The 26,225-nt window shown below is 37.1% G+C and overlaps 1 protein-coding gene across 2 annotated transcripts in view; it reads right to left on the bottom strand.

Moving 5' to 3' along the window:
- Positions 1-26,225, bottom strand: part of arhgap26.L (Rho GTPase activating protein 26 L homeolog) — a 268,850-nt gene that overhangs the window by 95,412 nt on the left and 147,213 nt on the right. For both annotated transcript variants that reach the window (XM_018251140.2, XM_018251141.2), the window contains exons 15-17: positions 20,912-20,999; positions 19,778-19,836; positions 15,647-15,752 (exon numbers count right to left, since the gene is read on the bottom strand). In XM_018251140.2, the coding sequence (XP_018106629.1) occupies positions 15,647-15,752; positions 19,778-19,836; positions 20,912-20,999 (253 nt within the window). The remainder of the gene's footprint in view (positions 1-15,646; positions 15,753-19,777; positions 19,837-20,911; positions 21,000-26,225) is intronic.

The following is a 26,225-nucleotide window of genomic DNA, read 5'->3' as shown; positions in this document are numbered from 1 at the left end:
CATATTCATTTCAGAAAATTTGGCAGGTTATGAAAGTTTGAACATATTTCTGTGTTTTTTTCAGTTATTACAGTTTTGCTAATGAAGGTGATTTGCCCTTTTTTCTGGCTGGTCGGTGCAGAGAAAAACGTGACTTTCCAGTACAAACGAGGGACTGCGGGTTAAGCTGTCAAAAGAGGGACTGTCCCTCTAAAAACAGGACAGTTGAGAGGCATCAGTCAATGCCCTTGAGATGCACAAATTCCACCAAAGCTTGGGACTATCAATGAACTTTTTAGGCTGCGGAATCTTTCTGTTAAACTACAAGTGTGTATTAAGAGCAACAGAAACCAGCAATATCTTCAAATTCTACCCGAAGATCAAACTTAAAAAGAAAAGAGGATAAAAATGTAAGCAAGCAACAAAGAACTCTATTATGATAAAGGGAAGTTGCATTAAAGGTACTGTAGAATGGCGATATATAGCATTGATTTGTTCTTTGTATCTCTCAAAACCTAAAGTCGGCCAACCTATAGTTATATTTAAGTTTGTCTTCCATTGTACAAGTACATTGGTACAAGACATTGCCCATAGCAATCATGTTTTCCCATTAGCTTTCCATGTCACCTTGATAGTTTTATTATATAATTATTGCATTGAGGCAATGATTATTTAAAGCCATACAAATCAAAGGGCCATGCACCATAGCTCAGTAGCACAGCGCTCCCTCAAAGAGAGAGGTGGTACTGTAAAACAAACTATTCTGTTTTCGTCAAAAATGGCGCAGATTATCGGAATCTGACACTGAACTCTTCCAATTAAAACTCATCAATCATTTCAACATGCAGGGACACAAAATTAAATAAAATGCCATGGGTTTGTTATTAGAAGTATTACAAATATTACATAAGTAAAAGAAGTAAATAATTATTTTGGAGCTTTCTGCATAGTTGGAACCAATTGTGCAACAAAACCACTAATCATACCAGTTCACTTTTTAACCACCCCCACCCACAACTGGCTGTCACCTTAAATAATATTTCATTACATCACAAGCAAACACAGAGGCAGATTTACTAACATCTAAACTGAGCAGTGCTGAAGGATTACAAGCAGTTCAATTTTTTTGCAGTTGCTTAAAAAATTTCCTTAATGTCAGGAAAAGGTTTCATGAATTCTCACATTTTTCTTCAAAGCAGATGAATTTGTCAGTTGAGCAGAATGTTTTTGACTGCTTTAAAGGGGACCCGTCACCCAAACAAAATTATTCCAAATCCTATTTTATCATGTTAGTCAAGCAAAATTAACTTTAATTACACTGTATAAATTATTTGAATAATGTTTCCATCAGTCTGGGAATTCATAATTATAGCAACCAGGAAGGAGCCATTTTGTGGACACTGTTATTAAGGCAAGCCTTGTATCATCTCAGAATCTTGTTTGTGCACCAGGGGACAGGGGCTCAATGTCCATCCCCATGCACTGGTTACACAATTAAATCGTTAAGAGAGCTGGGGGAATGTAGGGAGAGCAGTGATATCTAGGAAGTGCTGAATGGAAAGTGAAAGTAATTGCTTGCCCCGCCTCTATGCCTAGGCATAGAGGTGGGGTAGGCAATATTTGATTGACAGCTGATATTTTAAAGTGAGTTTACAACAGCTATGAATGCTTTAATAAAAAAAAGAAATTGGATTTCATATTTAATTTAAAAAGGACTTTTATTATACAGATTTTTATGTCTGGGTGACGGGTCCACTTTAAGGCCGTCATATACTGACTAACACTATGATTTGTGAAGGACTGATACTAAATAAGTAGCCATACACATGTATGGACATTTTCCTATTCTTTGTTTTGTTTTGGACAAGAGCCGGAATTGTTAGAACTGCAGTAAGTGAAGAGGGGAACATTCTGATCAGGTCTCTACCTTATCTGCTGGGGCACCATGAACTTGCCGACATGGTGAATTGGCAGAAACCATTTTCAAAGATGTCTGATCAAGCTATTTTCTGTGTTTAATAGAATTTGAAGAGTGTTATTGCACAGTAAAAATAATGATGCTTATTAAATCAGACGTCATGTCTCAAAGTTACTTAAAATTTAATCTGTTTCTACAGGGCACTGCATTTGGCTGGTCTTGCTTTGAATCAGCAGTACGCCTCCTTGCAAGCATGCGTTCAATGAATAGGGCTTGTGCTGCACATACTTTTGCCTATTGTTTTAATCGTGAAATATTTATGGTTTTTGCGGTCAACAGGGCAAACAGGGAATGTGAAGCTACTCCATGTTAGGTCCTTGCGAGGCAGATATACCATACTTCTTTGTCATATACTACATACCTCCCAACATTTTGGAAGTAAAAAGAGGGACAAAAAATGTTTTTGCACGTAGAACAGCGAATTGTTTTGGCCACGCCCATTTCTGTGGACACACCCCATAATTACCATGTTCATTCTACAAAATTTGGCAGGTTATAAAAGTTTGAAAATATTTCTCCTTATCTAAAGTTTTTTTTTTTTGTCTCAAAATTGTTACAAAGTATCTTATTTGCACCCGTTAGCTGTTCTTTGCTCTCTACTAAAAGCCAATTAAGTGAGAAACTTTGTTTCTTTTTCTGGCCGTTCAGTGCAGAGAAAGTAGGGACTTTTCAGTACAAATGAGGGACTGCGGGCTGAGCTGTCAAAAGAGGGACTGTCCCTCAGAAAAAGGGACAGTTGGGAGGTATGATATACTAGTCTAAAATTCAGGTGGTGCCTTCTTTCCTCTGCTTCATATTGATATACATGTATTCACATGGCCCTTTTAATATGGCAGCTGATTGTGTTAGCTAACATTTTTCTTTGCCTACAGCAGATGTTGGGAAATACATTCACTTACAGTAAATGGCAATTCTAAATGCCCACACTACCCCACCATTGTCAGATCCTTCTGTTATTCCCACAGCCATTTGAGCACAGCAGCAAATTGCTCCATGCTTCTGGTTATTTACTGATTCACTTCACTTATACAATTCCTTTTCAGAAAAATACACATGATTACTTATATTGACCACAAGGGGTTTTTGTAAAATGTCTATAATCGTGCCAAGTAGAAACAGAATGAAAAATAAACAGTGTATAATCATTCTGATCATTTGTACCGATCCGGAGGACTTAGCTAGAACATGCATGTCACATACACTCAATCCCGACATCTGTTGCTATGGTAATAGTTATGCTGCACACACACCTAGCCACAGCTAATCAGTGTCAGAAAAACAAACCACTTTATTTATTATACAACACACCACAGTGATACTTATAGACCGTCTGACAGAGGTCTCCATATATGCTTAGTAAATAAATACTGATTTTATAACTACGAATCTGTTAAACTTAATATAGAGATCTAAACTATATCCAAACTGAGATCTTAATACAGAGCAAGAGGTGTTGGAGGCTATTGGACCATTTTTACTGTTGGGCCTCCCACTTGAGTGGTATAAAAAATATTTATTTATTTTTGTTCCTGTTTGATGCTGTAAGGGAAGGAGCATCCTTGCCCTTATCAACAAGCATCTCTAATTATTCTCTTATGCAAATCAAATAAGGACCATAAGAATTGCACCTCATACAGGCCTGATAGAAAACTACTAGCCAAAATACTGGACAGGCCTATGAACAGTATCCTTCCGAGTATTGTTTTACAAGATAAATCTAAGGTGTTTACTTACCAACCTTTCAATTAGCCAAAACAGTTCTTTGCTTCTGTGGAGTGGGCATATCTTTACTCAACAATACAACTGGGCTTTCAAACAAATTTTATTAGATTAAATAGGCTGGTTTTGCTTCCAAAAAGGATGAATTATATGTTAAGGTGGCCATACACAGAGAGATCTGCTCATTTGTCGTCACCAAACGAGCGGATCTCTCCCCGATATGCCCACATTTGGGCGATATCGGACTGATCTGATCATGGGCGCAACAATTGGATCATAATGCAGGACAACCGGCAGTCAGATAGCGGGACCACATCAACAAACAGATGCGCTCCGTGGATCCGAAGGGATTTTTAACCATGCCCGTCTGTCAGCCAGATATAGATTGGGGAAGCCGTCAGAGGGCCCCATACACGGGCCAATAAGCGGCTCACTCGGTCTGTCCGCAGCTTTTATTGGCCACCTTTAGATGGGATTAAGTACAATGTAAAGTTGTATTATTAAAGGGGAAAAGGAAATCATTTTTAAAAATTTGCATTATTTAGAATATTTGGGAGTCTATGGGAAAGGGCCCTCCTGAAATTTGGAGCTTTCTGGATAACGGGTTTCCAGATAACAGATCCCATACCAGTACATATTAGTAACAACAAATTGTAGACTTGCAACAACTCACAAACAAATTTAGGACATCCAAATCTACTGTTACTGTAAGATGAAGATATCTATATTACAATGAACATTTCTGTTAGTCGCATCAGTCCCTGATGCTAAGTGATGCTTACAGTTTAGGGCAAGATCTGCTCACTCTGTAATCAATTTCTAGAAAGTTTTTGTTCTGACAGGTTCCTATGGGCACAAGGTTCTGTAGGCTGAAGAATGTGTGGGTGCAAAAGGGTAAGTAGTCTGTGAAGTACTACTTAGTGAATTAAAGCTCTGACACAAACCGACTGAGGATATTTATCTAATCAAGGGATGAGCTGCTTCTGCAGTTCATTCTGGCTGCCAAAAGCTGGAGAGAGTTGTTTTTTTTTACAACTATATACAATGTACCATTTCTTTCAGATGCCTATTTCTTTGTGAAACTGTACAAAACAGCTACTGTTTATTGGAACATTTATGCAAAGCATTTATATTATTTTGGTTCAACAAATGAAAGTCCCAACAAAAAAAAACAACACTTTCAGGGCCTCATTTAACAGAATAATTGGTTCAAGTGCTAAGGAACTTAGAGGCTTAGCTATTGGCCTGTGCAGGCTGAACTATAACCTTGCACTATAACAAAAATCCAGTGCAAGCCCTGAAACCAATTAACCAGAAATCTCTGTTTTACAGGAACACCAACTACCATAGAGTAATAATAATAATAATACTAAAATGATTTTTCTTTCTCTTTAAGAATACCTTGTACTGGATTGTACTTAAAGGGTGGTTCACCTTTTAGTACATTTTTAAATGTACTAAAATTCTAAACCAATTCTAAACAACTTTTCCATTGGTTTTCATTATTAATTTTTTATAGTTTTTATAATTATTTGCATTTTTCAGTTTGACGCTTTCCAGCTTTCAAATGGACATCACTGACCCCATCTAAAAAGCAAATGCTCTGTAAGGCTACACATTTATTGCTATTGCTACTTTTTATTACTCATGTTTCTATTCAAGCTTCTCCTATTCATATTCCAGTCTCTTATTCAAATCGATGCATGGTTGCTAGGGTAATTTGGACCCTAGCTACCAGATTGTTTATAATGCAAATTGAAGATCTGCTGAATAAAAAGCTAAATAACTCAAAAACCTTAATTAATAAAAAATGAAAAACAAATGCAAATTGTGAATGTCACGTTCACATCATATTAAAAGTTAACTCAAAGGTGAACACCCCCTTTAAGCAGCATTCATTCATATTGGTGGCAAAACAATCCAACAAATAATATAGTTCCCTAATCACATAAAAAAGCATAATTTACAAACCAAGAGCAGCAGTAATCCATGCTGCAAAAGCAGTCTAGGCTGTGTATATGTTATAACCTAAATGTCGTCTACTCAGCTGGCTCATGTGGTGAGCTTCAACTGGCTCTGGAAAAATGTACTAAATTTCATATCATCTTGAGTCAGAATCTAATTTGCTGGATAAAAATAATGTCTTTCATGCATAGCCTATGGAGGAAGTTGTTTGCAACATTGCAACAGCTGTAAAGATAGGAACTCATGGGCAGATATTGTCCATCAAGCTAGTCAACGTATGTGTTTTCCTTAAAGTGATACGGACAATAAAAAATGAATTTTAGCATATGAATGTACATTAAATGTTACCTATAGGTCATGTTCATGATCATTTTTTGCTGAAAGGTTTGTTTTTGTATATAATTGTTAGTTGAAGTTCCTAAGCTTGACTCTCTGACACTCTGACTTTGCCAACCTGACTGTCCCATCTCAGCCTGTTAGTTACAGTTTCTAATGCTAACGGACTCCTGCTGCACAAATATGGCAGCCCCCTCATACAGGAACATGGGGGATCAGACAGGTAATGTAAAAGCACCATGCAAATACTTTATGGCAAAGTTAGAAGTAGCTTGCAAAGCCAATATTATAATAGATGTAAAAAAAAGTTTAATTTCAGGTGTCAGTATCTCTTTAAGTGAACTCCAAATTTCCAGTTCAGAACTATTAAAAAATGTTCGAAATCCAGTCCGTGGGTTATCACAATGCATATCATTAATGGATATATGTATTTCCTCGGAAACTCACCCATCCAGTTTGAAAATTTGTTGGCCCACTAAATGATCTGTTCAGCAACTTTACAGGCAAACTCGGCTATCAGTACGCCAAACAATGTCCTAAAATAGACTTGCAAAGACCTTCTGCAAAAGAACAATACCCACAACCCCAAAGCAAAATTCTTAGGTACATCCAATTTGTACTTAGAGGTAATTGTTTGATTGACCTACTGCATCTCAGCAAACGCATAGGCTCCTGAACTCTGGCAAACGGGTATCCAATAGTAATATGCTGGCTGACCTGAAACCTGCACTGACCACCTGTTGGGTGGGTTTGGGTTGAAATTTGGCCAACTATTGAGGGTTAGGGTTGGGTGTGGGTGAGACTGGGGAAGTACACATCCCCACTGCTCCTTAAGATTCCCTGTCTTAGAAGCAGAGAAATGCACAGAAGTAGCATACGCCAATTCACCTAGACATTCAGTTCTAGCTCTTCTAATCAAGAGTAAAGGCCTACTCCAGGGTAGCAATTTTGAACAATTTATTAAACTATATTTAATCAAACTGAATATTATTAAAGGAATTGTTCAGTATAAAAACTGGGTAAATAGGCTGTGCAAAATAAAAAATATTTCTAATATAGTTAGTAAGCCAAAAAAGTATTATAAAGTATAAAGGCTAGAGTGACTAAATGTGTAATAGTGATGTGTGGGTCATGTCCCCGACTTCTGGTCTCTTTATAGACCCGCCCGCCGATGACGAGAGGCGGGTGAGTCTATAAAAACTCATTCCCGGAAGTCAGCATTTGGAAGGTCAAAGGCAGGGAGAGCAGTAAGAAGAACTCAATCGGTGACCCAGAAAGGAGCGTGGGAGGTTGGCCCGAACTCGCCCAACCCGGGTAAAACCGCGGGTCCTGCGGGTATCGGATCGGCCCGCACATCACTAATGTGTAACATAATAGCCAGAACACTACTTCTTGCTTTGCAGCTCTCTTGGTTTCCACTAATTGGTTATCAGGCACAGTCTGTCTATTTACCCAGTTTTTATTTTTGTAGAGTGTATGCTGAATCTGCACACCACATGCATGTAGTCCAATGATTACAATTATTTATTTGATTAACTAAAAGCAGGCAGCACGAACTGCAGATTGGAAATTATTGCTGGGCAGCAGAGTCAGAATTGATTTCTCACAATAATATATGCAGGGGGGGCAACGTTTAAGCCACCTACACACAACTGCAGTAGCAAGCGTAACCATGGCAAAGGCTGTTCCATCACAAATAAAGGATTATGGAGGTTAAAAATTCATTGTACATCCGCTGCGGAGACTTCAAAAGGCTTCGTTAGGAAAAATTACCAAAAAAAAAGCACTTTTCAAATCCATTTTTATTCACAGATGAAAAAGTGCATTCTAGTGATTCTGTAGGAGTCTCTTAACACTGATAGAATTGATTGGAGGATTATTAGAGTGAGTTATTGTGTATATTTTATATAAATATATAAAATATATATATATATTAGGGATGCACCGATATATACTTACATATACTATACTATACTATACTATACTATACTTACTCACTAACATTGAACCAATTCCAATCATTCCTTTTAATAATGACAGCTGCAAAACAAACAATCGCAAAAGCTTGGAAAACTAAACATATTTCCATTGAGGCCACCAAAGGTAAAATCGACTGGATAATGGTCCAGGAGAAGATGTCCAGTATATTATTGGACTCTCATCCAAAATATCTTCTGGTTTGGACTCCTTAAATCGAATATAGATTTGGTACAAACTATCCAATTACTTTTTTAAGCATTTAAACCATTGCCACTCTTTTATGTCACTTGTAACATTTTTAATAGGATTTTTTAGACTTGTCTGCTAGTTAAACGGTTAAATTGTATTGTCAGTATTACACTTTGCGTTAATCGACAGTGGTAGATAACGGTTTAGCTACGAGCTATGTGTTAAATTTATGAGTATTTTGATATAACTGTACAAGGAGACAATATGGTGCATTTGAGGTTTCAATCTGTAAAGTCTCTTTTTGTATACTATTGTATGCTACTGTAAACAATGTTTTTTTCTGTGTAAACTCAATAAAAATATTGGAATATAAAAAGGGCCCCAGTTCCTGAACACAGCCCCACAGCATGATGGAACCTCCACCAAATTTGACAGTAGCTTGTGTTTTTCTTGGAATGTGGTGTTCTTCTTATGCTATGCAAAGCTCCTTTTGTTATGACCAAATAGCTACATTTTTGTCTCCAAAATGACTTACTTTAGACTTGTCTAAATGAGCTTTTGCATACAGCAAGTGACTCTGTTTGTGGCGTAGTGCAGAAAGGGCTTCTTTCTCACCCTATCATACAGATGTTCTTTGTGCAAATTGTGCTGAATTCTAGAAGCCTTCTACCTTCTCAAAGAAACTAAAATTCTGATCCTCATCTTTGAAAAGGTACAAGACTTTTATTAAATATTTGGGTTTAACTATATACTTTAATAAGTCTACTACACAAGCTAAAGAACTCTTCAGAACTCTCCAATCAATGCATGCCCTTGTTGGTCTGGTCCAAGGATTTTGCTTTATGATGGTAATGTATATAGGCAGGGAAGCTTTAGAGACAGAAAGGGCATTCGCCATGGGTCACTCCAGCTAACAACCTGTCAACAGCAATACAGTTTAAACAAGGCATCTCCTAGAAATGGTAGGCCCTTTAGTTTAATCCACTGACATGGATGTACAACATATTTCCTCAACAATGAAGGAAAGGCTTCAGGTACAGAAAGTGGGGGTCCGCATCAATTTATGTGATCACAAAGCCCTAACTGAGAAGTAAACTCCAGCCTTATTTACCCTCAACACTCAGTAAAAGTAGGCCATAGTTAGCCCTGATGTTATCATCCTTTATTCATACTGTGTCGACATATAACCTAACACTTTCTAGGGGTAATAAGGCACTTTGTTGCCAACATGAAATCACGCTTCCCAGTGGGTAACAACTTCAACTGCTGTCTGTCAATCACTGCTGCTAAAAATATCCTATTGCATGTCACACGAAAATCCATCAAATGTGCTTAGCACATCTAGCTAAAACCTATGCAACTAAGGATAAAATCACCAACACTGCAAAGATGGTGCTCTGGTCAGAATCAAACCCAAGACCCTAATGATGTCATGTAGTGATGCACAAGAGTTATATCACCAAAAAATATTTTGGAGCGCACACATTGCTTGGTCAATCCCATCCATTACTGGGTGCTAACATATAGGTTGTAAGTAGTGTTGGACTGGCACACCAGGATACCAGAAGACTTCCTGTTGAGTGCAGGTATAAGTAGGTCCTACTGATGGCCCAACGATTTGGACTTAAATCGCTTTTCATGACCATTCTCCATCTTTATATGCAAAGAAAGAGGAGAAATGGAGGGAAAGATAGAAAATAACATGTTAATTGAAGACTAGAAAAAATAAATAAGGGAGAGAAGGAGGAGGGGATTAGACCCTTTTTCTAAGGTTGTATTTTCTACAAATATATAAATAAATAAGGGGTATGGCTAGGACCCCTTCCCTTAATCCAGTGCACGTGGATAGGAAGATGCATGAACTTTCCTAGATGAAGTATGATGGCTGTGCACTTTTTTTCAGCCTGACCAACTAAGTAGCACAAGGCAAATGTATCCCACATTCGGAGTATCCAATTACATAAATAGGTCTGATGGAACACTTGGGATCCACATTTGCTCAGTTAATGGGCACTTTTTTTATCATTACCTTCTATATCCTCTGCAATTACCAATCATTTGATGTACAGGAAATATTATTTTAGATGTGCAGTGGATTAATACATCCTACAAAATGTTAGTCTTTCCAGGCAACCCCCCTAAAAAATATGCAAAAATAGTTGTAGCTAAATAATTAAGCCTATTTTCTGTATGCAGATATAATAGAGGAAATACATACAATATACAGTATACGGGTATCATCTTCTAGAGGGAAAAAAACACTAGCTCTCCTTTCAATAATAGGCCAGGATTCTTCATGAAACATACTGTATATTTGTTGCCAAGTACATCTGGGAAATAATATTGTTTTATGTATCAGACATTGTATTAATCTAGCAACTGTTTGGTTATCTTACACGCAATATACTTGCTCATACCCTGCCAGCTTAGAGATACATATAATATAAATCAGCAACATTTATTCCTAATTAGTTTTTAAAGGTTACCTAAAGATAAGATTTTGTCTAATGAAATAAACGTTCGTTGAAATTTTTCAGTGGTTTTGAAATTGTTGGTAGATGTTATTTCAACTGAAAGCAGTTTTTTTTTCTTTCCTATTCTTTACTGCTCATTCCATCACTTGAAACAATGTAGAAAATATTAACTTGCTTCTTCATAGGTCTGTTAAAACTAGGCTTCTTCAAACAATACCTTGACATACGTTAATACTTAAACTTTATGAATAGATTATTGATGGCTTTCAGCTATTGTATAATACAGGGCTGTCCCTTGTGTGGCCCCCCACATGAAAGTCTGCCTGCTGTGTCTGCTTACCATGTGTAAACTTTAAAAGATATCACTACAGAGATAACTGGCCCCTGCATTGTTCAATCAAATTCAGACTGTTATCCCCTGTATTGTTCACACATGTAATCCTCCCTGCATTGTTCACATATGTGACACCTCTATTGTTCACATCCTAAAGGCCTGTACTGTTCACACCTGAGACCCAGACTGAAACTGCCCACATTGTTCACCTGTTCACACCTTATTCAAAATGCTGTCACTGTATGTAGTACATCTTAGAGTGGTCCTAATAGGTTTCCTTATTTCCTGCTCTGTTCTGCTTTCCCTATGCTCCCTGTGTGTGCCATAATATTTGCCTGTCCTACTATTACTGTGTGTGCCATACTCTGTCTGCCCTATGCTCCCTGTGTGTGCCACACTCTGCCTGTGTGTGCCCTGCCTGTTGAACATAAGCCTGGTATTTGTTCTGGGGGTTTGTTAGCATTTGAAAATTATTGTTAGGGGCCCCTAAGGTGTTTAATTGTGTGCTGGGGGGCTGTGTTATCAACAGGAGAGGAGGCATATGGATTTGAGGGTAGGTCTTAAAGTTCAATGTAAAAATAAGAACCAAAATGGCAAATTATTGGTGCTCACTGCAGGCATATCATTTATCACTCATATGTGAAAAAAGTTTTTAAAGGAACAGTTCAGTATAAAAAAAGTGTGAAAACAGACAGGCTGTACAAAATAAAAAATGTTTCTAATATAGTTAGTTAGCCACAAATGTAATGCATAAAGGCTGGAGTGACTGGACGTCTAACAAAATAGAACATAACACTACTTCCTGTTTTTCAGCTCTCTAACTCTGAGTGGAAACCAAGAGAGCTGAAAAGCAGGAAGTAGTGTTCTGTACTGTAATGTTAGACATCCAGTCACTCCAGCCTTTATACATTACATTTTTGGCTAACTATCTATATTAGAAACATTTTTTATTTTGTACAGCCTGTCTATTTACCCACTTTTTATTTTTATAATGAACTGTTCCTTTAATATGACAACTTTTTTTTTACATATGAGTGATACATGCTATCTCTGCAGTGAGCACTAATCATTTGGTCTTTTGGTGTGCTACCACAATTAATGTGGACGTGGGCGTGTGGTAACATGGGTGTGGTTTAAAGTGGGTGTGGTTTAAAAACAGGGAGTGGTCAACACTGACTTCCCTTATTGGCCCTCCACCAAGGCCAGAAAAATTCCAGCCCTTGGTACCAAAGAAGTTGGACAGCACTGGTATAATATATGGAATATGCAGTTGCACTAAATGTAAAACATTTTTAAAGCGTTAAATTGCTTTGAATATGGATGATGATAATAATAAAGCTTCTTAGATCTACCAAGAACCTGGACATCTGGATAATGAATCAAATAAACTGTTCAGACCTGCATTCCATAGAATGTGAAAGTATAAACATGGATGAATCAAAACAGAGGCTGCTACTTGCCCATCTAGAAAGGAATTATAAAATACCAGTGCAGTTATATCTCACCATACTGAATGCCAGAGCACTAAAGCGCTAGTCACTCACCATAAGTTCACCAATATGGTTATAGCTATATATGCACATTTTAAAGCAGAAGGAAAGACTTGGTGCACTTTGGGGTGCCAAATATTAGGCACCCCCAAGTGATTGTATTGACTTACCAGAAAACTGCTTATACCAGTGAGCGCCACAGAGCGATCCACTTTCTTCTTTTTCTGTCTTCAAGTTTTCCGGGCCAAACACATGCGCATTTGAACAAAATAGCTGACTTTTTAGTTAAAGTTCGGCTATTCGTTCTACTGCACATGCGCAGCCTCGCAAAGACTCTGTGGTGCTCAATGGTATAACCCCGGGCTGGTGCAGTTTTCTGATTATACTGGCCTGGGGTGTAAGGTAAGTCAATACAATCACTTGGGGGTGCCTAACATTTGAGCCCATGACTAAGTGCCCTAAGTGGGTGCGAAACGTGTAGGGCAGATGGAGATGCAGATATACATTTTTAAACTTTGTAAAGATAAAAATATATTTTTTAACTTATTATCTCTTTTCCTGTGGATCCGTTTAAGTGCTGGTTGGCCCTGCTTTTTCTTTACACACCCCCAAGTGCACCAAGCCTTTCCTTCCCCTTTAAGCAACTGATATTAGATAACTAAAAAGAACAGTAGTTGATTTTACAGAAAATGTAAAAATTACATGAAGGTTACACTAAACAACCATCAAGGAAATCTCTTTCAGGCATCTTTTCAGATGAGAAAGAAGGAGGTTTTATCTCAAGGGAAATTTCAGACGTAGTGCTTGTCACACCTGGGGAGATTGCCTCTTGTGCTTTTTAGCAGCAATATAAGTGAAGCTTAAGAAAGCCTTACAATTGGAAAATAAAACAGTAAAATCAGTCAAGCTTTCCTATTTAGAGAAGCATCCAGTATTTATTGGAGTACGTAACTAGGGATAACATAGCAAAGTTAACAGGGGTCCAGGAGCTCATGCCCCAGACCTTCAGCTTAGAGGAGGTAATGAACACGCTATTGTCTTCAGATACAAGCTGGCACAAACCGGACATGACATAGAGGTTGATATGGTTAGAAAATAAATTTATTTAAAGAAAATAGTCTTTGACTAAATGCCCACAAGGCACAAAACACATAAGGCTACATACTGGGATTTTTTTAAAAACCTTTTTTTTTAACTGTGACAACCTCTATGCGATGTCCAATTTGTGCCAGGTCATATCTGAAGACAAGAGGGAAATCCTCAACCAAGCAATATGATACCAGATCCACCACTAGGTTTGGGCCATAGATTAGTATTGTTACTTTCATGTTTTCCATGACTTTTCACACCATAAACCATACAGATGAAGAAAAAAAAGCAGTCCTTATATTTCACTCCTCACTTTACATATTATTACCAAAAATGCCAGGAAATCAGCTCCACCTGAACATTGGATAAGAGTCAGGGATCTTTAGGCATTCTGTACCATTTTTAAACCATTTTCGAGTTTTTATCAAATATCATGTTAGCCCCTCATATGAGGAACTAATGGGGGACTGCACTACAAGCAAATTTATCTTTGTGAGACAAATGTTTCCTTGTAAATACCAAAGCTTTTAGCCATCCATTTGCCAGTGGAAATGCCACCTTCAAGCCAGTCTATAAGAAGAATACTAATGGCAAAATACTAATTGCTATCCTTATTTATGCAAATATTTGTGTCTATTTACAGTTTTTATTACATTTCTCCATGGCTTCTTTTAATGTTATATATATATATATATATATATATATATATATATATATATATATATATATATATATATATATATATATATATATATATATATATTTCCCCCCCCCAAATATATATAAATATATACATACACTGCCAATAGCATGAGAACTTTTTAAGACGTGTTCTTTGATGCAATCCATGGAACACAAGAGCTGGATTTAAAATGCTTACTATAACTATTCTGTAAATGTGTACTGTATACCACTACTGACTACATAAAAATTAAAAGAAGGTAAAAATAGTTTGTTGCATAATATATAATGTAATTGTATATGAATACAAAGGATGGCTGTTCTTTTTCATAAATTGTTAATGCAGCCGACTCAGAAGCACTAATGCATGAACGTATCAGCAGTAACAGAAGCCTTGGAGTTAACTAAACAGCACCATAATACACCAGTGACTTGGAGAAACTGTATATTGAGATGCTTAGAATGAGTTTACTTAATGGCTTGGAGACTTGGACAGCACTAAAGTTTGCTCTCTTGGCCACAAACTGTAAAAACAGACTTGCAACATTTACAAAACAGAGACGATATACCGAGCTGAACTGCAGAGCCAATAATTCAGTCAAATGAATATTCATATGTAGTTTGGGAAATGTTCAAACATATGCAGTACAGAAGAACCCTGATCACACATTTGCAGACTCTTATATGCTAGTTAAAAAATAATAGCTGACAGTAATCTAAAATACTAAAACAGATTTGGATTATTATTATTAATGGCACCACTAACTTCCATCTATAAGAATATAATTTACAGGATAGTCATGGCTCATGGCTATAATGAATGGGGCAAGGCATTGTTTTAGAAGTCATAACAGATTGGAGCCTTTGACAAACTGTTTGCCTGAGCAAAGTTATTCCCTATGAAGTACAGCAACCTAGAGGCCATAATGTCCTTTGATTATATACATATATGGAGAAGAAGCCTTCCTCCCAGTCACACAATATGGCAGTCACCAGTCATATATACAAGTTATTTTGCGGTGTTCATATTAAGTTGTATATTCCACTATTTAAGAAAAAATATAAAGGATTCCTTTAGTCCTGTGGTCTCTATCTCCTACATGGAAAACTGACTTGACTGTTTAGCAAAAAGGCAGCCATGAGGCCAAACAGCTTATAATACAGTGGATTTCAGACAAGTTGCGTTTCATACCCACTCTGTGGTCATTTCATCAGGGCTCCATTCCCCATACATTTCTTAATATAAAGTTTTATAAATTAGCATGACAATTTTAAGCATATCTAAGACAGTAATCAAACATTCACCTCTCACTCAATGGGAATTTAGGCTGGGATTCCACAATTATCTAAAGAAAACACACATTCATCCCAAATTTCACCCTAACTGACATACTGAATGGGCAACACCATAGTTTATGGTTTCCAAACTCACTTGGCCAAGTGTGTCATTAACAAGTGCAACATCTGTCGGTTTTTCTCCGGTAGGCGGTGTATCAGACAGTGAATTTCCTTGATTCTTGACTCCTGGCTCTCTTGTTCTTTAACAAAATCAAACAAACCAACATCATGAAGCATGCATATATACCTTGGGGAAGCAGAACATAATGCAAGTTATAAGTTGTGTATTTGAGAATTTAGAAACAGCAGGGTATCTTGTGGACAGAGAGCAACATACCGATGAAAATAAATCTGCCTCTGGTTATACTGCATTAATATTGATTTGGCCTGCAAGGCCTCTGGATGGAGATCTGTCAGCATATTTTATCCATGAAACATAAATAAATACAGTGCTCTACAATAACAAAGAAATCTCTTGCTTCTTGGTTTTAGCATTTTTCTACCACTGGCTATACACAGAGTTTACTATTAAAATGAAATTGGCTTTTTTTGGCCAATAGGAACAAACATTATAACTAATAGTGGCGCTGAAAAGAGAACCAAGTGGTCAGGCACAAACTGCTTCAAACAACCAATCCAGTGAGTTCAAAACCCCCCAAAATATTATAGGCTTCTAAGCTCTTGGGATCATAGCACGCTTCACTCTACTAATTTATACTTTTACTTTTTTTAATTGTACTTGTATCAGTTGGTATTGTATAACCATTGCTAGAGAACAGAATGTGCTTTGGCTCTTTAGAATTAAGCAGTAACAAAACATGCATCCTGACGATTCCTTCAAGTGCATCTGACTTATGAACTTATGTCAAACGATGGGCTCTCAGATAGTGTGCACATGTGGCAATAGGCCAATGTAAAATTGATGGATTTCTTTTAAGCAGCTGTAGAAAATTATCTGATTACTCAATTCAGTTTAAAAATATATCACAACATTTTCTTCTGCGATTAACATGCGGTCCAACAATAGCTTCTTCAATAAGAACTCTGTAATATAGAAACATTTTGCAATAATAAATCTGCCCAATCTTTGTAACTTGATTGGAAGCAAATACATGTTTTGTGCATGGTAGTAAATGGTTAATACAGTTATTATATAAGCCATGTAACTGTAAAAAATAGATGGGATTTCTGCCAGAAGCTACTAAAGTTGTCATGATTTTAAAAATGTAAATATTTTCTTAGCTATATTAAAATAAATGATTGCAAAAGGCGATTCATTAAATTATTTACAATGGATTATAATCAGGGCTTTTTTAATCTAATTTTGTACATGGAATGTTTGATAGAGTTAACATATGACTTTTCTTAGCAGTCAGTAAAACAGCACAGCAAAAAAAGGGAAAGTTGCAATATTTGGACAAACCAATCCTTGTTTTTAGTAGCATAATGTACAAAATGTGTTAATATCCTTAACATAGTGAATAAAGTACCCCCTCTAAAATAAAAGAATATTATAAGTTAACAGGGACGATATAAAAGCATGAGGCCTAAGGCCAAGTGTTTATACAGGTCATGGAACTCTGAGGTAACTTCTAATATCCTCATATTTTGCAACAGGGGGCACTTTATTTATTATAATACACGAGTTTCAGTGAGTCATGTGACAGAAATGACATCACTAAACTCCGATTATAACCGATGACATCACTAAGCACCATTTATAATAATGTAATTTACAGGATATTCATGGATCGATGTGGGACATTCACTAAGATTCGTAGTTGTGCTGGCGTCCGCTTCACCGCGCCAGGCGTATTTTCGGTAGCGCTCCGCAAATCCACTAAAATCCGAAGTTGCGCTCAGGGGTAGCGTAAGGTTGCGAAAGCGTTAATTCGCGAAGCGAAGTTACACTAGCGATGGTTAATTTGCATACGGCGCCAAATTCAATTTCCAATGGAAGTATTCGTAGCAGAACTATACAAGCCTGGGGAACCTTCAAAACAGCAAATAAAATTTTTATTTTGCCCTACACATGTGCCCACTGTATAGTTAAGTTGCCATGAGTTAGGAAATGTAGGGGGGGGAAGGAGGGGAGCCCCAAAAATTTTTTCGATCGTTTTCAGCCTATCACCCATAATAAAGAAAAAACGCCAGCGCTTTTTGGGACTTAGAAAAAATTGTAACTTTTTTTGAAGCAATCCCTATCTACTCTATTGCGCTTCGCCTGGTCTGAGGTGGCGAAGGAAGTCTAGCGTAAAAGGTAGCGTTCAGAACAATGCGCGGGTTAGTGAATTTGCGTAGTTACGTCCGTTGCGCAAATTCGCCAGGTGAAAGGGTGCGAAGTAACACTAGCGAAGTTACGCCAGCGGCCGTTAGTGAATTTGCGAAGTAACGAAAATGCCCAACGATAGCGAATACACGCTAGCGTTGGCGCTTCGGTGCTTAGTGAATTTGCCCCTTTGTCTTTGAATGCCAGCACAATGTCATATGTACATCTTTAACCTAAAATGGTTCATCAACAAACAAGAATTAAAGTTTAAATAGTTATACGTTTATATACCTTTCTATGTATGACTTTATTTATTTAGAACTTCCATCCCCCTGTACAGAACTTTCTAAAAGCTGTGTGTGTGCATTTGAAGCTGCACACATGCACTGATGGAAGTTGGGTTGATCTTCATGCATGTATTGCATAAGATGAATATAATGACTCACAAAAATTATGCATGACAATTTATAGAACTCATGGTTCTTTATGACTTGCAAATTAATGTTGAACTTCAATGGTATGGCTTATCCCTAATCAAGCATAGTTGGCAATATAAATGTTGACAAAACCACCATGGATTTCTACATTAGGCTCTATTAGTTGAAAACGAAATGGAAGCTAAGCTCTGTTTATAAATGGGAGTATATTCTGCCACAATGCTTTAATTTTTGCATTTTCCCTCAGAAATGAATACAGTTTTGACCCTCTGGTTTTGATACCCCTAGCTTCCAGAAATAGGTTACTGGTTCATCTTGCAGTTGATGTGGCCCTTGACTGATGGATCCCTGCTCTTCTATAGTATGATCCAATCACTGGCCTCTGAAGAGATACACTTGTTTTGCTACCTCCCAAAACTGAGATCTGTTTGTTTGGTGAAGTTGCAACACAAGTGTGTCTCCCCAGAGGCCAACGATCGGATTATTTTATGGAAAAGCATGGATCAACATGCTGATGAAGTACTTGCTATACTGGAGTTTCGAACATTCCTGTTGAGCAAGCATACACAAGCCAACTCTACAACTACTGTTTCGCCACAGCCTTTATTATCATCACCCATCACCTTCTGTTGTTGCTGAATGCTAGAACTGCAAGGGGCACAATCTAACATCTGAAAGGAACAGGCAATGTAATCTCAATAGGGAATCAACAGAATGAATCCCTTGTGTTTATTGGCAGTCTTTTTAGAGATACCATAATACAATAACAGCATAAACATTTCCCTTAAACTAAGCACACGATTGCCACATTAGTGTAAACCCTAAACTAAACATTTCAGTTAGCAGAGGTGTGTAGCAAATAATAAAAGTGACATACTGCTTCTAAAGCTGACCGTATATGCAAAGATATAGTCATATAAAATCAGGGTTCATACAATTTTCCGGGCCGTGTGTAGAACGTCCCAACATTTTTTGTACCATGATTTATTATTTATACTACTTTATTTAATCTGAATGATTAGTTGTAGATTGAAAATGAGCAATCGACCGTCATACAAAGAATAAAATCTGCACGTCTATGGCCTGCTTTAATGACTTGCATAGTGTGAGTTCAAAAACCAAACTTGATAACCTAAGATCTTGCTTTGTAGGTAGGAAATGAGGAACTCCTGTGCTGTAGAATTTTACATTAGTCATTTTTTAAGTATTTAAAAACAACAAAAAGGCCTCTGTTTCGTGCAAGTGTATCCCTGCAATCACTTTAGTCTACAAGGACCTGTTCAGGCTGAAGGAAAAGCTTCTTCACATAGCTGGATCTATTTTTCTAAGTGACATTTTACCTGACCCACGTGCCCAGACTCACAGCACAATTTATTGTACATGTCCCAATGGATATAACAGTAACACGGAGAGAAGTAAGATCAGAGAAGAAAACCAGAGCTGATGGCCGAGTGCCCAGCAGCGAGCAGTTCAGCAAGGCATCTCTCCCCAATCAAGGTATTACATAAGGGAAACTTACTTGCTGCTTTGATAAAGCTTCTTTGAAACTGGTATGTCATGAGTGGTCCTGGAAGCATCCTGCAATATAAAAAATAAAAGTTTAGTGTATGAAATGGCAGTGCATGAAATTCTTGTTTTCACACAAACCAAAATGCTGAGTTGATGCTACAAAAATCCCTTGTATGTTCTCTCTAAGATTTGTGCATGACAAATTGTGGTGCGCAGAAAGAAATGTGTGTGAAACACTTAATTCTGCATTTATTCTGACCTCTGCACACAGTTTTTAAAAATGCGCACAACGTTAAAATGTGTGCAGAAAAGGTTTTTTTTGTGTGCACATAGCTGAGAAGGAATTAGAGGGAACATTGGATCAACACCATTTTAGCAAAAAAATAATATTTGTGCATAAAGCTGTTCAGTACTTCCTAGCTTCCATTCCAAATTGGGCGTTGCTGTAGCTAAAAAAATCGCTCACAGACAGCACTAGCACGGCAAGCAGCACCAGACAAAGTGACAATGGACAAACTCATGCAGTTGCATATGTTTTGGCAAATCAGACACAACTGCAGTAGACACATCAAAGCTGCACCAAGCAAATGGTCCCCCTTGTGTCTGCAATGTTGCCAGAATTCTGAAGGAAAGCAATGCATCGTGGGAAAAAAACATGTAGCTTGTGCTTGAAATTGCACTTTGCACACTGCGTCAAGGTAAGGGAATGCGCCATAGTATTTTAAAACAATTTTCTGTGCAGTACACAATATGCTGCATAGGCTGGTGTTTGTGTGCACATCATACAGAAGTGGTTTTCAGGATTTTTGGGTTAAATACTGCTTATGGGGCAACAGTGGCTGTCACATCCCATGCTTTTGCCTCCCAGATACCCCTGCCCCCACTTATTCTAGGGTCTTAATCTCACAACCTACTCTCATATCATTCAACTCCCTTTGTGTGAAATTTTGCAAAGGTCCCCCTCCACGATGCAGTTTTTCCTTCTTTCTGTAGGGAAATATAATGTGTGAAGGCCCGCCTTCTAGTTCAGGTGGATGATTGGTTTTTATAGAATTTGAGGTGTAAAAGAAAAACTAGAACTGATACCACAAAAGGGTGGGGCAGGTGTCTGTCCCTTTTAAACTGACCCACCCCAAGATTTTACCTCAAATATGTCTTAAGCGAGCTTGTGATTGTCTTTATCTCCCATTCAGATGGAATTTCCGTTTCTGTTTCAGGAGAGATTTTAGGATCTGGAATGGAAATTTTGAAAACGATTATTAGCTTCAAAATGCAGTTAATAATGGACTAATAAGTACCAAAACTAATACATGGCACACCATAGCAGAACACGAGCAGCAATTTCCATGGAAAAGGGATGGTAATATCTTTATTGTGGAATAACAAGTAGTAGCACAGTTCTGCTCTTTTTTTTATCTTCTTTGGTTTAATAGTTTTATAAAGGAGGTTACCTGGAGACCAATATTAGAACCGTTTTTATATAAAGTAGCTTGTTCTGTAGATGATGTACGTGAAACTTCATGTAGCCCCAGATCACTAGCATTTTTTAAAAAGGGTTGGGAGCATGCTGCAGTTCTGGAATGTAAATGAATGCGCTGTTTATCAAACGTATAATTACACATTTGCATTTCTTGAGCCAGAAAACAATGATTCTGGCTGCAAGTGGTGGACAGGTTAGCCGGGCAGAGCAGCTGCAGCACTGCCTCCCCTCTAGAAAGGGAGCTGAATCCCACTGATATTTGGTTCACAAACTGTTTTCTTGTATAATGGTAAAGCAAACAGCTTTTCCCTAAATTAAGACATTAAAGATGAGTTGATCCACTTATGTTGCTCGGCTTAATGTTTGTAAATTAATTTTTGTTTGCAAGAGAGTCAACATGTGTACAGTTCTCCTTCTGGCACAGGAAACCTCAAATCTGTTCTTAAACAAGCCTCGAGAGTGCAGGGATTTGGGGCCTGTACAAGCCTAGCACAGAGACATACTGTTATGGCTTTCATCAGTGTCAGAAAGGCTTTTCAACATCTGAGCAGAACATGGGAAGAAAATGATAAATTAGATTTTAAAATCTTGAATTTCAGAGAATAAAACCAACAAACAACGAACAGGGTTTATCACCAGAAACAATGAGAAACATTCTGGCATCCTTGATCTGGGTCATATGATGAATATCAGATATCTGATCCACATTTCCAATAAATACATGAGCCGTAGGCAGTATTTACAGAGTCCTATCAGTGGGCCAGATGATGTTATACCGATATGATGATCAAACATCTATCTATGAAGCTGTTCATCATGCGGAGGGGCCAAAATGCCCAATTGTTGGGCTCCATCCATGCTGACCGAAAAGCCTCAATTCTGTCTTTTTCTATGAATTGTTATATATTTGTTTAAACATAAGAACACAATGAAAGTTTAAACATCTGATCATACCATGCAGGTATATTCACATACTTCCGTGATATGAAAATGCATCTACTGATCAGGCCAGTACTGGATTAAAGATTGTTGGGATCTCATAAAATGGGACTGTACTAATATCTCATTAAAGCTTTAAAAAGAGGAGAAACATGTTTTTCTAGAAAATATAACTATGAAAGTCTTATAACCCCCTGCAATACAGTAGTAAATTGCAGTTTGTTTGTCTTGACAATTTCAACAAAGGAATGGATGCTTTTTATCATAGCAAATCCGAATATACAAAATACTGTAGATGGCATTAAACTTGCTTTTTTAGGTTTTCCTTTTTCTCTGTACTAAAATAATAAGACAGTACCTTGTACTTGATGGTAAATAAGCTCCATGAATTCATATTTTTTTTTTTTTATAATCTCTTTTATTTTTCAAAATTAGATACATTGACAAAGAATAATGTAAATATCATTATCAGTACAGAACATTTATGCAATTTTTTTTTTAATGTTTAAATGTTGTGGGGATTTTTTTTAGTAGTTTTAAAATATGGTGATCAAAATAAATCTGGAAAACCTCATGTCACAAGTATTCTGGGTAATAGATCTCATACCAGTACTTATATCTAAGTGCAAAAAGGTACCAGTGAAGTTATAACACATCAGCAATTATATTTGTGGAATATTCTGCTGGTTTCTTATAGGTTTTATTTTCCTTGAAGATGGCAGGGCTCAGGCTACTACAAGTCAAGAATGAAATCTTGGTAGTGCCTGGTTTCCAACGTAACTGCCATTGCACAAATTAGCATCTGGCTTATTAAACGAGCACTGCATCAAGATTAGAACCTAGATTAGTAAATCAATGTAGATTCAGACCTTGGTATTTATATATTTACAAAATATGTTCAACTCTTCCAAACTGTGCCACACCATAGGAGGAAAAGAATGTTCCATCAGAGCTACTTTTCATGCCTTGTTTTATTTCAGTTGAATAACACTGCCAGGAGTTCTTGAATACATTGGATAATTAAGACAACCCACAACCCCAACGTCAAACCTGCCAGATTGAATAAATATACAGAAATGCCTTACAGCTACTCCCTTTCATAATAAAACCTCCGCTGAGCATTTGATAGGAGAAGACTCTGCTTTTGTTAACGTTATGTTTGTGTGCTGGGGCACATTTTTTAACTGATTTAGTGAGCCCTCTGCTTAACTTCACTTATGCTGCTCCTCCAGCCAAGAGTCCGTTATGTAATATTAACAAGCATGTTTTAACAATGGTGAGACGAGAAATATTTTATAACTTGTTATAGCTCCTGTTTTTTTCTCTGTGCTGATGATTCGTATTCAGCAATGGATAGGACTAAAAGGGTAATGGGCCATGACACCTAGATAAACACCCATAAATTGGGCATACGCTGTTTTGCTAGGGTGGCTTCCATTAAAGTGCTGCACAGTGCTTTTGGGTACCATATGAATGTTAGCATTTGGTCTACACTGGGGCTCTCCAGGATATTAGCTTAATTATGGTTATTGCTCTATAGACATAGTTTTCAAACGTTTCAATCCAGGCTACAGCTTTGTCCAAAATTCTCGGTTAAGGCTTTTGTCTCGGGGTCATCTTTAATGCCAGAAAAGTCAAAACAAATTAGTTAGTATCCTTTCAAAAGCAAGGTGGAAAAGTCATGAAATGGAGTGAGGCTTGTGTCCAATCGTCTTCTTGCCAGTGCTTTCAGAATAAGCCTAAACTGAACTTATATTGATATTATAGACCTTCTGTTCCACTAACAGTATAACCTGTAGTTTGATACTTTCAGAGGCTTCACAAATAAATGTATTTCTTTTGAAATAGTCCTGACTTAAATGAACCGTGCTGGTTTTCAGATGGCAACTGATGGGGCTGTGGGTTAAGAGGTTAATTGATTGAGGTAATAAGCACTTTAAATAATATTATGTAAAGACAAAAAAGGCCCAACAGGCCTATGGCAGAAACATACATTAGATTTGGTATGCAACATTATTGTTATAGTCTGTATCTTATAAACTAATGTATGTTACTACCATAGGCCAGTTGGACCCTGTTGCAAGGCATAAAGAGGATAACTGAGCATTTCAAACCTTTCAAGCAAAGAAAGTGAGAACCTTGGAGAGGGGAAGATTATTGTACAGAATAAGGAGGTGTAGGGGTTATTGGTCATTTGTTAAGTCAAATGATCTCATTTTCCTATATAGATTAGAAGAGACCCAACAGTAGTAATGCAGTAGCCAATATAGTTATTAAATTAAATAATCTTTATTAGAACAGCTAATGGTCCCACCCCATTACACCCTTTTAAAGGGGTGTTGACCAATCAACATGGAATACATCATACAAGACTTTATCCAATCAAATAAAAGTACATCAAAAAAGCCCTGAACCAAAAACAAATCCAGTGAATGAACAGCAACCTTATAGTTTATATCAATCAATGCTTTATGTTTGTGTTTTTTCAATTTATTTTCACTGGGTCTCTTATAATCTATATTGAAATCTTCCTTTTTTGCTTCAGTGTTATGTATGTAACAAGAGACATGTGCATACCTGCTGTTCTAAGAAAGTTCTTGATACATACATACTGCTGTATAATGCACAAGAGCTATAAATCACCTGTAAAATAGTTCCTTAAAATGCCTATGAAACTATGAATATCCTGCAAAAGAATTATTACAAGCGGTGCTTAGTGATGTCACTTGTCACCATTCATTTAACTTGCATATGGGTATAGGACCTGTTATCCAGAATTCACTGGACCTGGGATTATCCAGACAAGAGAAGTTTTCGTAATTTGGATCTCCATACAGTGTCTACTAAAAAATAATGTAAACATTAAGGGGCTGATTCACTAAGCTCGAGTGAAGGATTCGAATGAAAAATACTTCGAATTTCGAAGTATTTTTTTGGTACTTCGACCATCGAATTGGTTAAATTCGTTCGAATTCGAACGAAATCGAACGAATCGAACTAAAAATCGTTCGACTATTCGACCATTCGATAGTCGAAGTACTTGCCCTTTAAAAAAACTTCGACCCCTACTTCGGCAGGTAAAACCTACCGAAGTCAATGTTAGCCTATGGGGAAGGTCCCCATAGGTTTGCTAATCTTTTTTTGATCGAAGGATTTTCCTTCGATCGTTGAATTAAAATCGTTCGAATCGTTCGATTCGAACGATTTAATCGTTCGATCGAACGAAAAATCCTTCGATCGTTCGATCAAAGGATTAGCGCTAAATCCTTCGACTTCGATATTCGAAGTCGAAGGATTTCAATTCGAGGGTCGAATTTCGAAGTATTTTTAACTTCGAAATTCGACCCTTAGTGAATCTGCCCCTAAATAAACCCAACAGGATTGTTTTGCCTTCAATAAGGATTAAGTATTTCTTAGTTGGGAATGGTTTACTTTATCTTACAATGTATTGTTTTATTATTCCACTTTTCTGGATAACGGGTTTCCAGATAACAGATCCCATACATGTATTATATGAAATAATGAACCCATTCTTTAAAATATGAGTCTGCAGCCTTTTGGCCATGGAACTCTTTGGTGACTTCTAATATCCTTATATTTTATGATGAACGGCAAACTACTGCCCATACAAACGAATCAGACTTTACAGTACTGAAATGTGTTAGAGCCCGAAAATTTATAAATATTTAGGCTGTAACAGTGTTTCACAGTAAAGGTCCTAATGTAGAACTGTATGGAATGAACAAATGTTCCACCCTTTAGAGTCCAATTTAATGAACATTAGCAAAGGCCCTTATATTAATATTGTTTGTTTCCCCTTAACTGAATAAAGTGCAAGGTTTCCCTGGATACTCTGGAATGGATGAAAAATTTGATAGTGATTAAAATGTAATTACAAGTGCGTTTAAAATACAGCAAAAAAAAAAAAAAACAGGGACATTTTTTTTTTTTTACAAAGTGCAGCATTAACAGATATGACATAGAATAGAATATACCTCTTTCTGATTAAGGCATAAGCCCACATCTGATCATAGACAGA

This window comes from Xenopus laevis, chromosome 3L (assembly GCF_017654675.1).
Source record: "Xenopus laevis strain J_2021 chromosome 3L, Xenopus_laevis_v10.1, whole genome shotgun sequence".
Taxonomy (NCBI): domain Eukaryota; kingdom Metazoa; phylum Chordata; class Amphibia; order Anura; family Pipidae; genus Xenopus; species Xenopus laevis.
The sequence above is the reverse complement of the archived record's forward strand: the minus strand, read 5'-3'. Positions and strand labels throughout refer to the sequence as shown.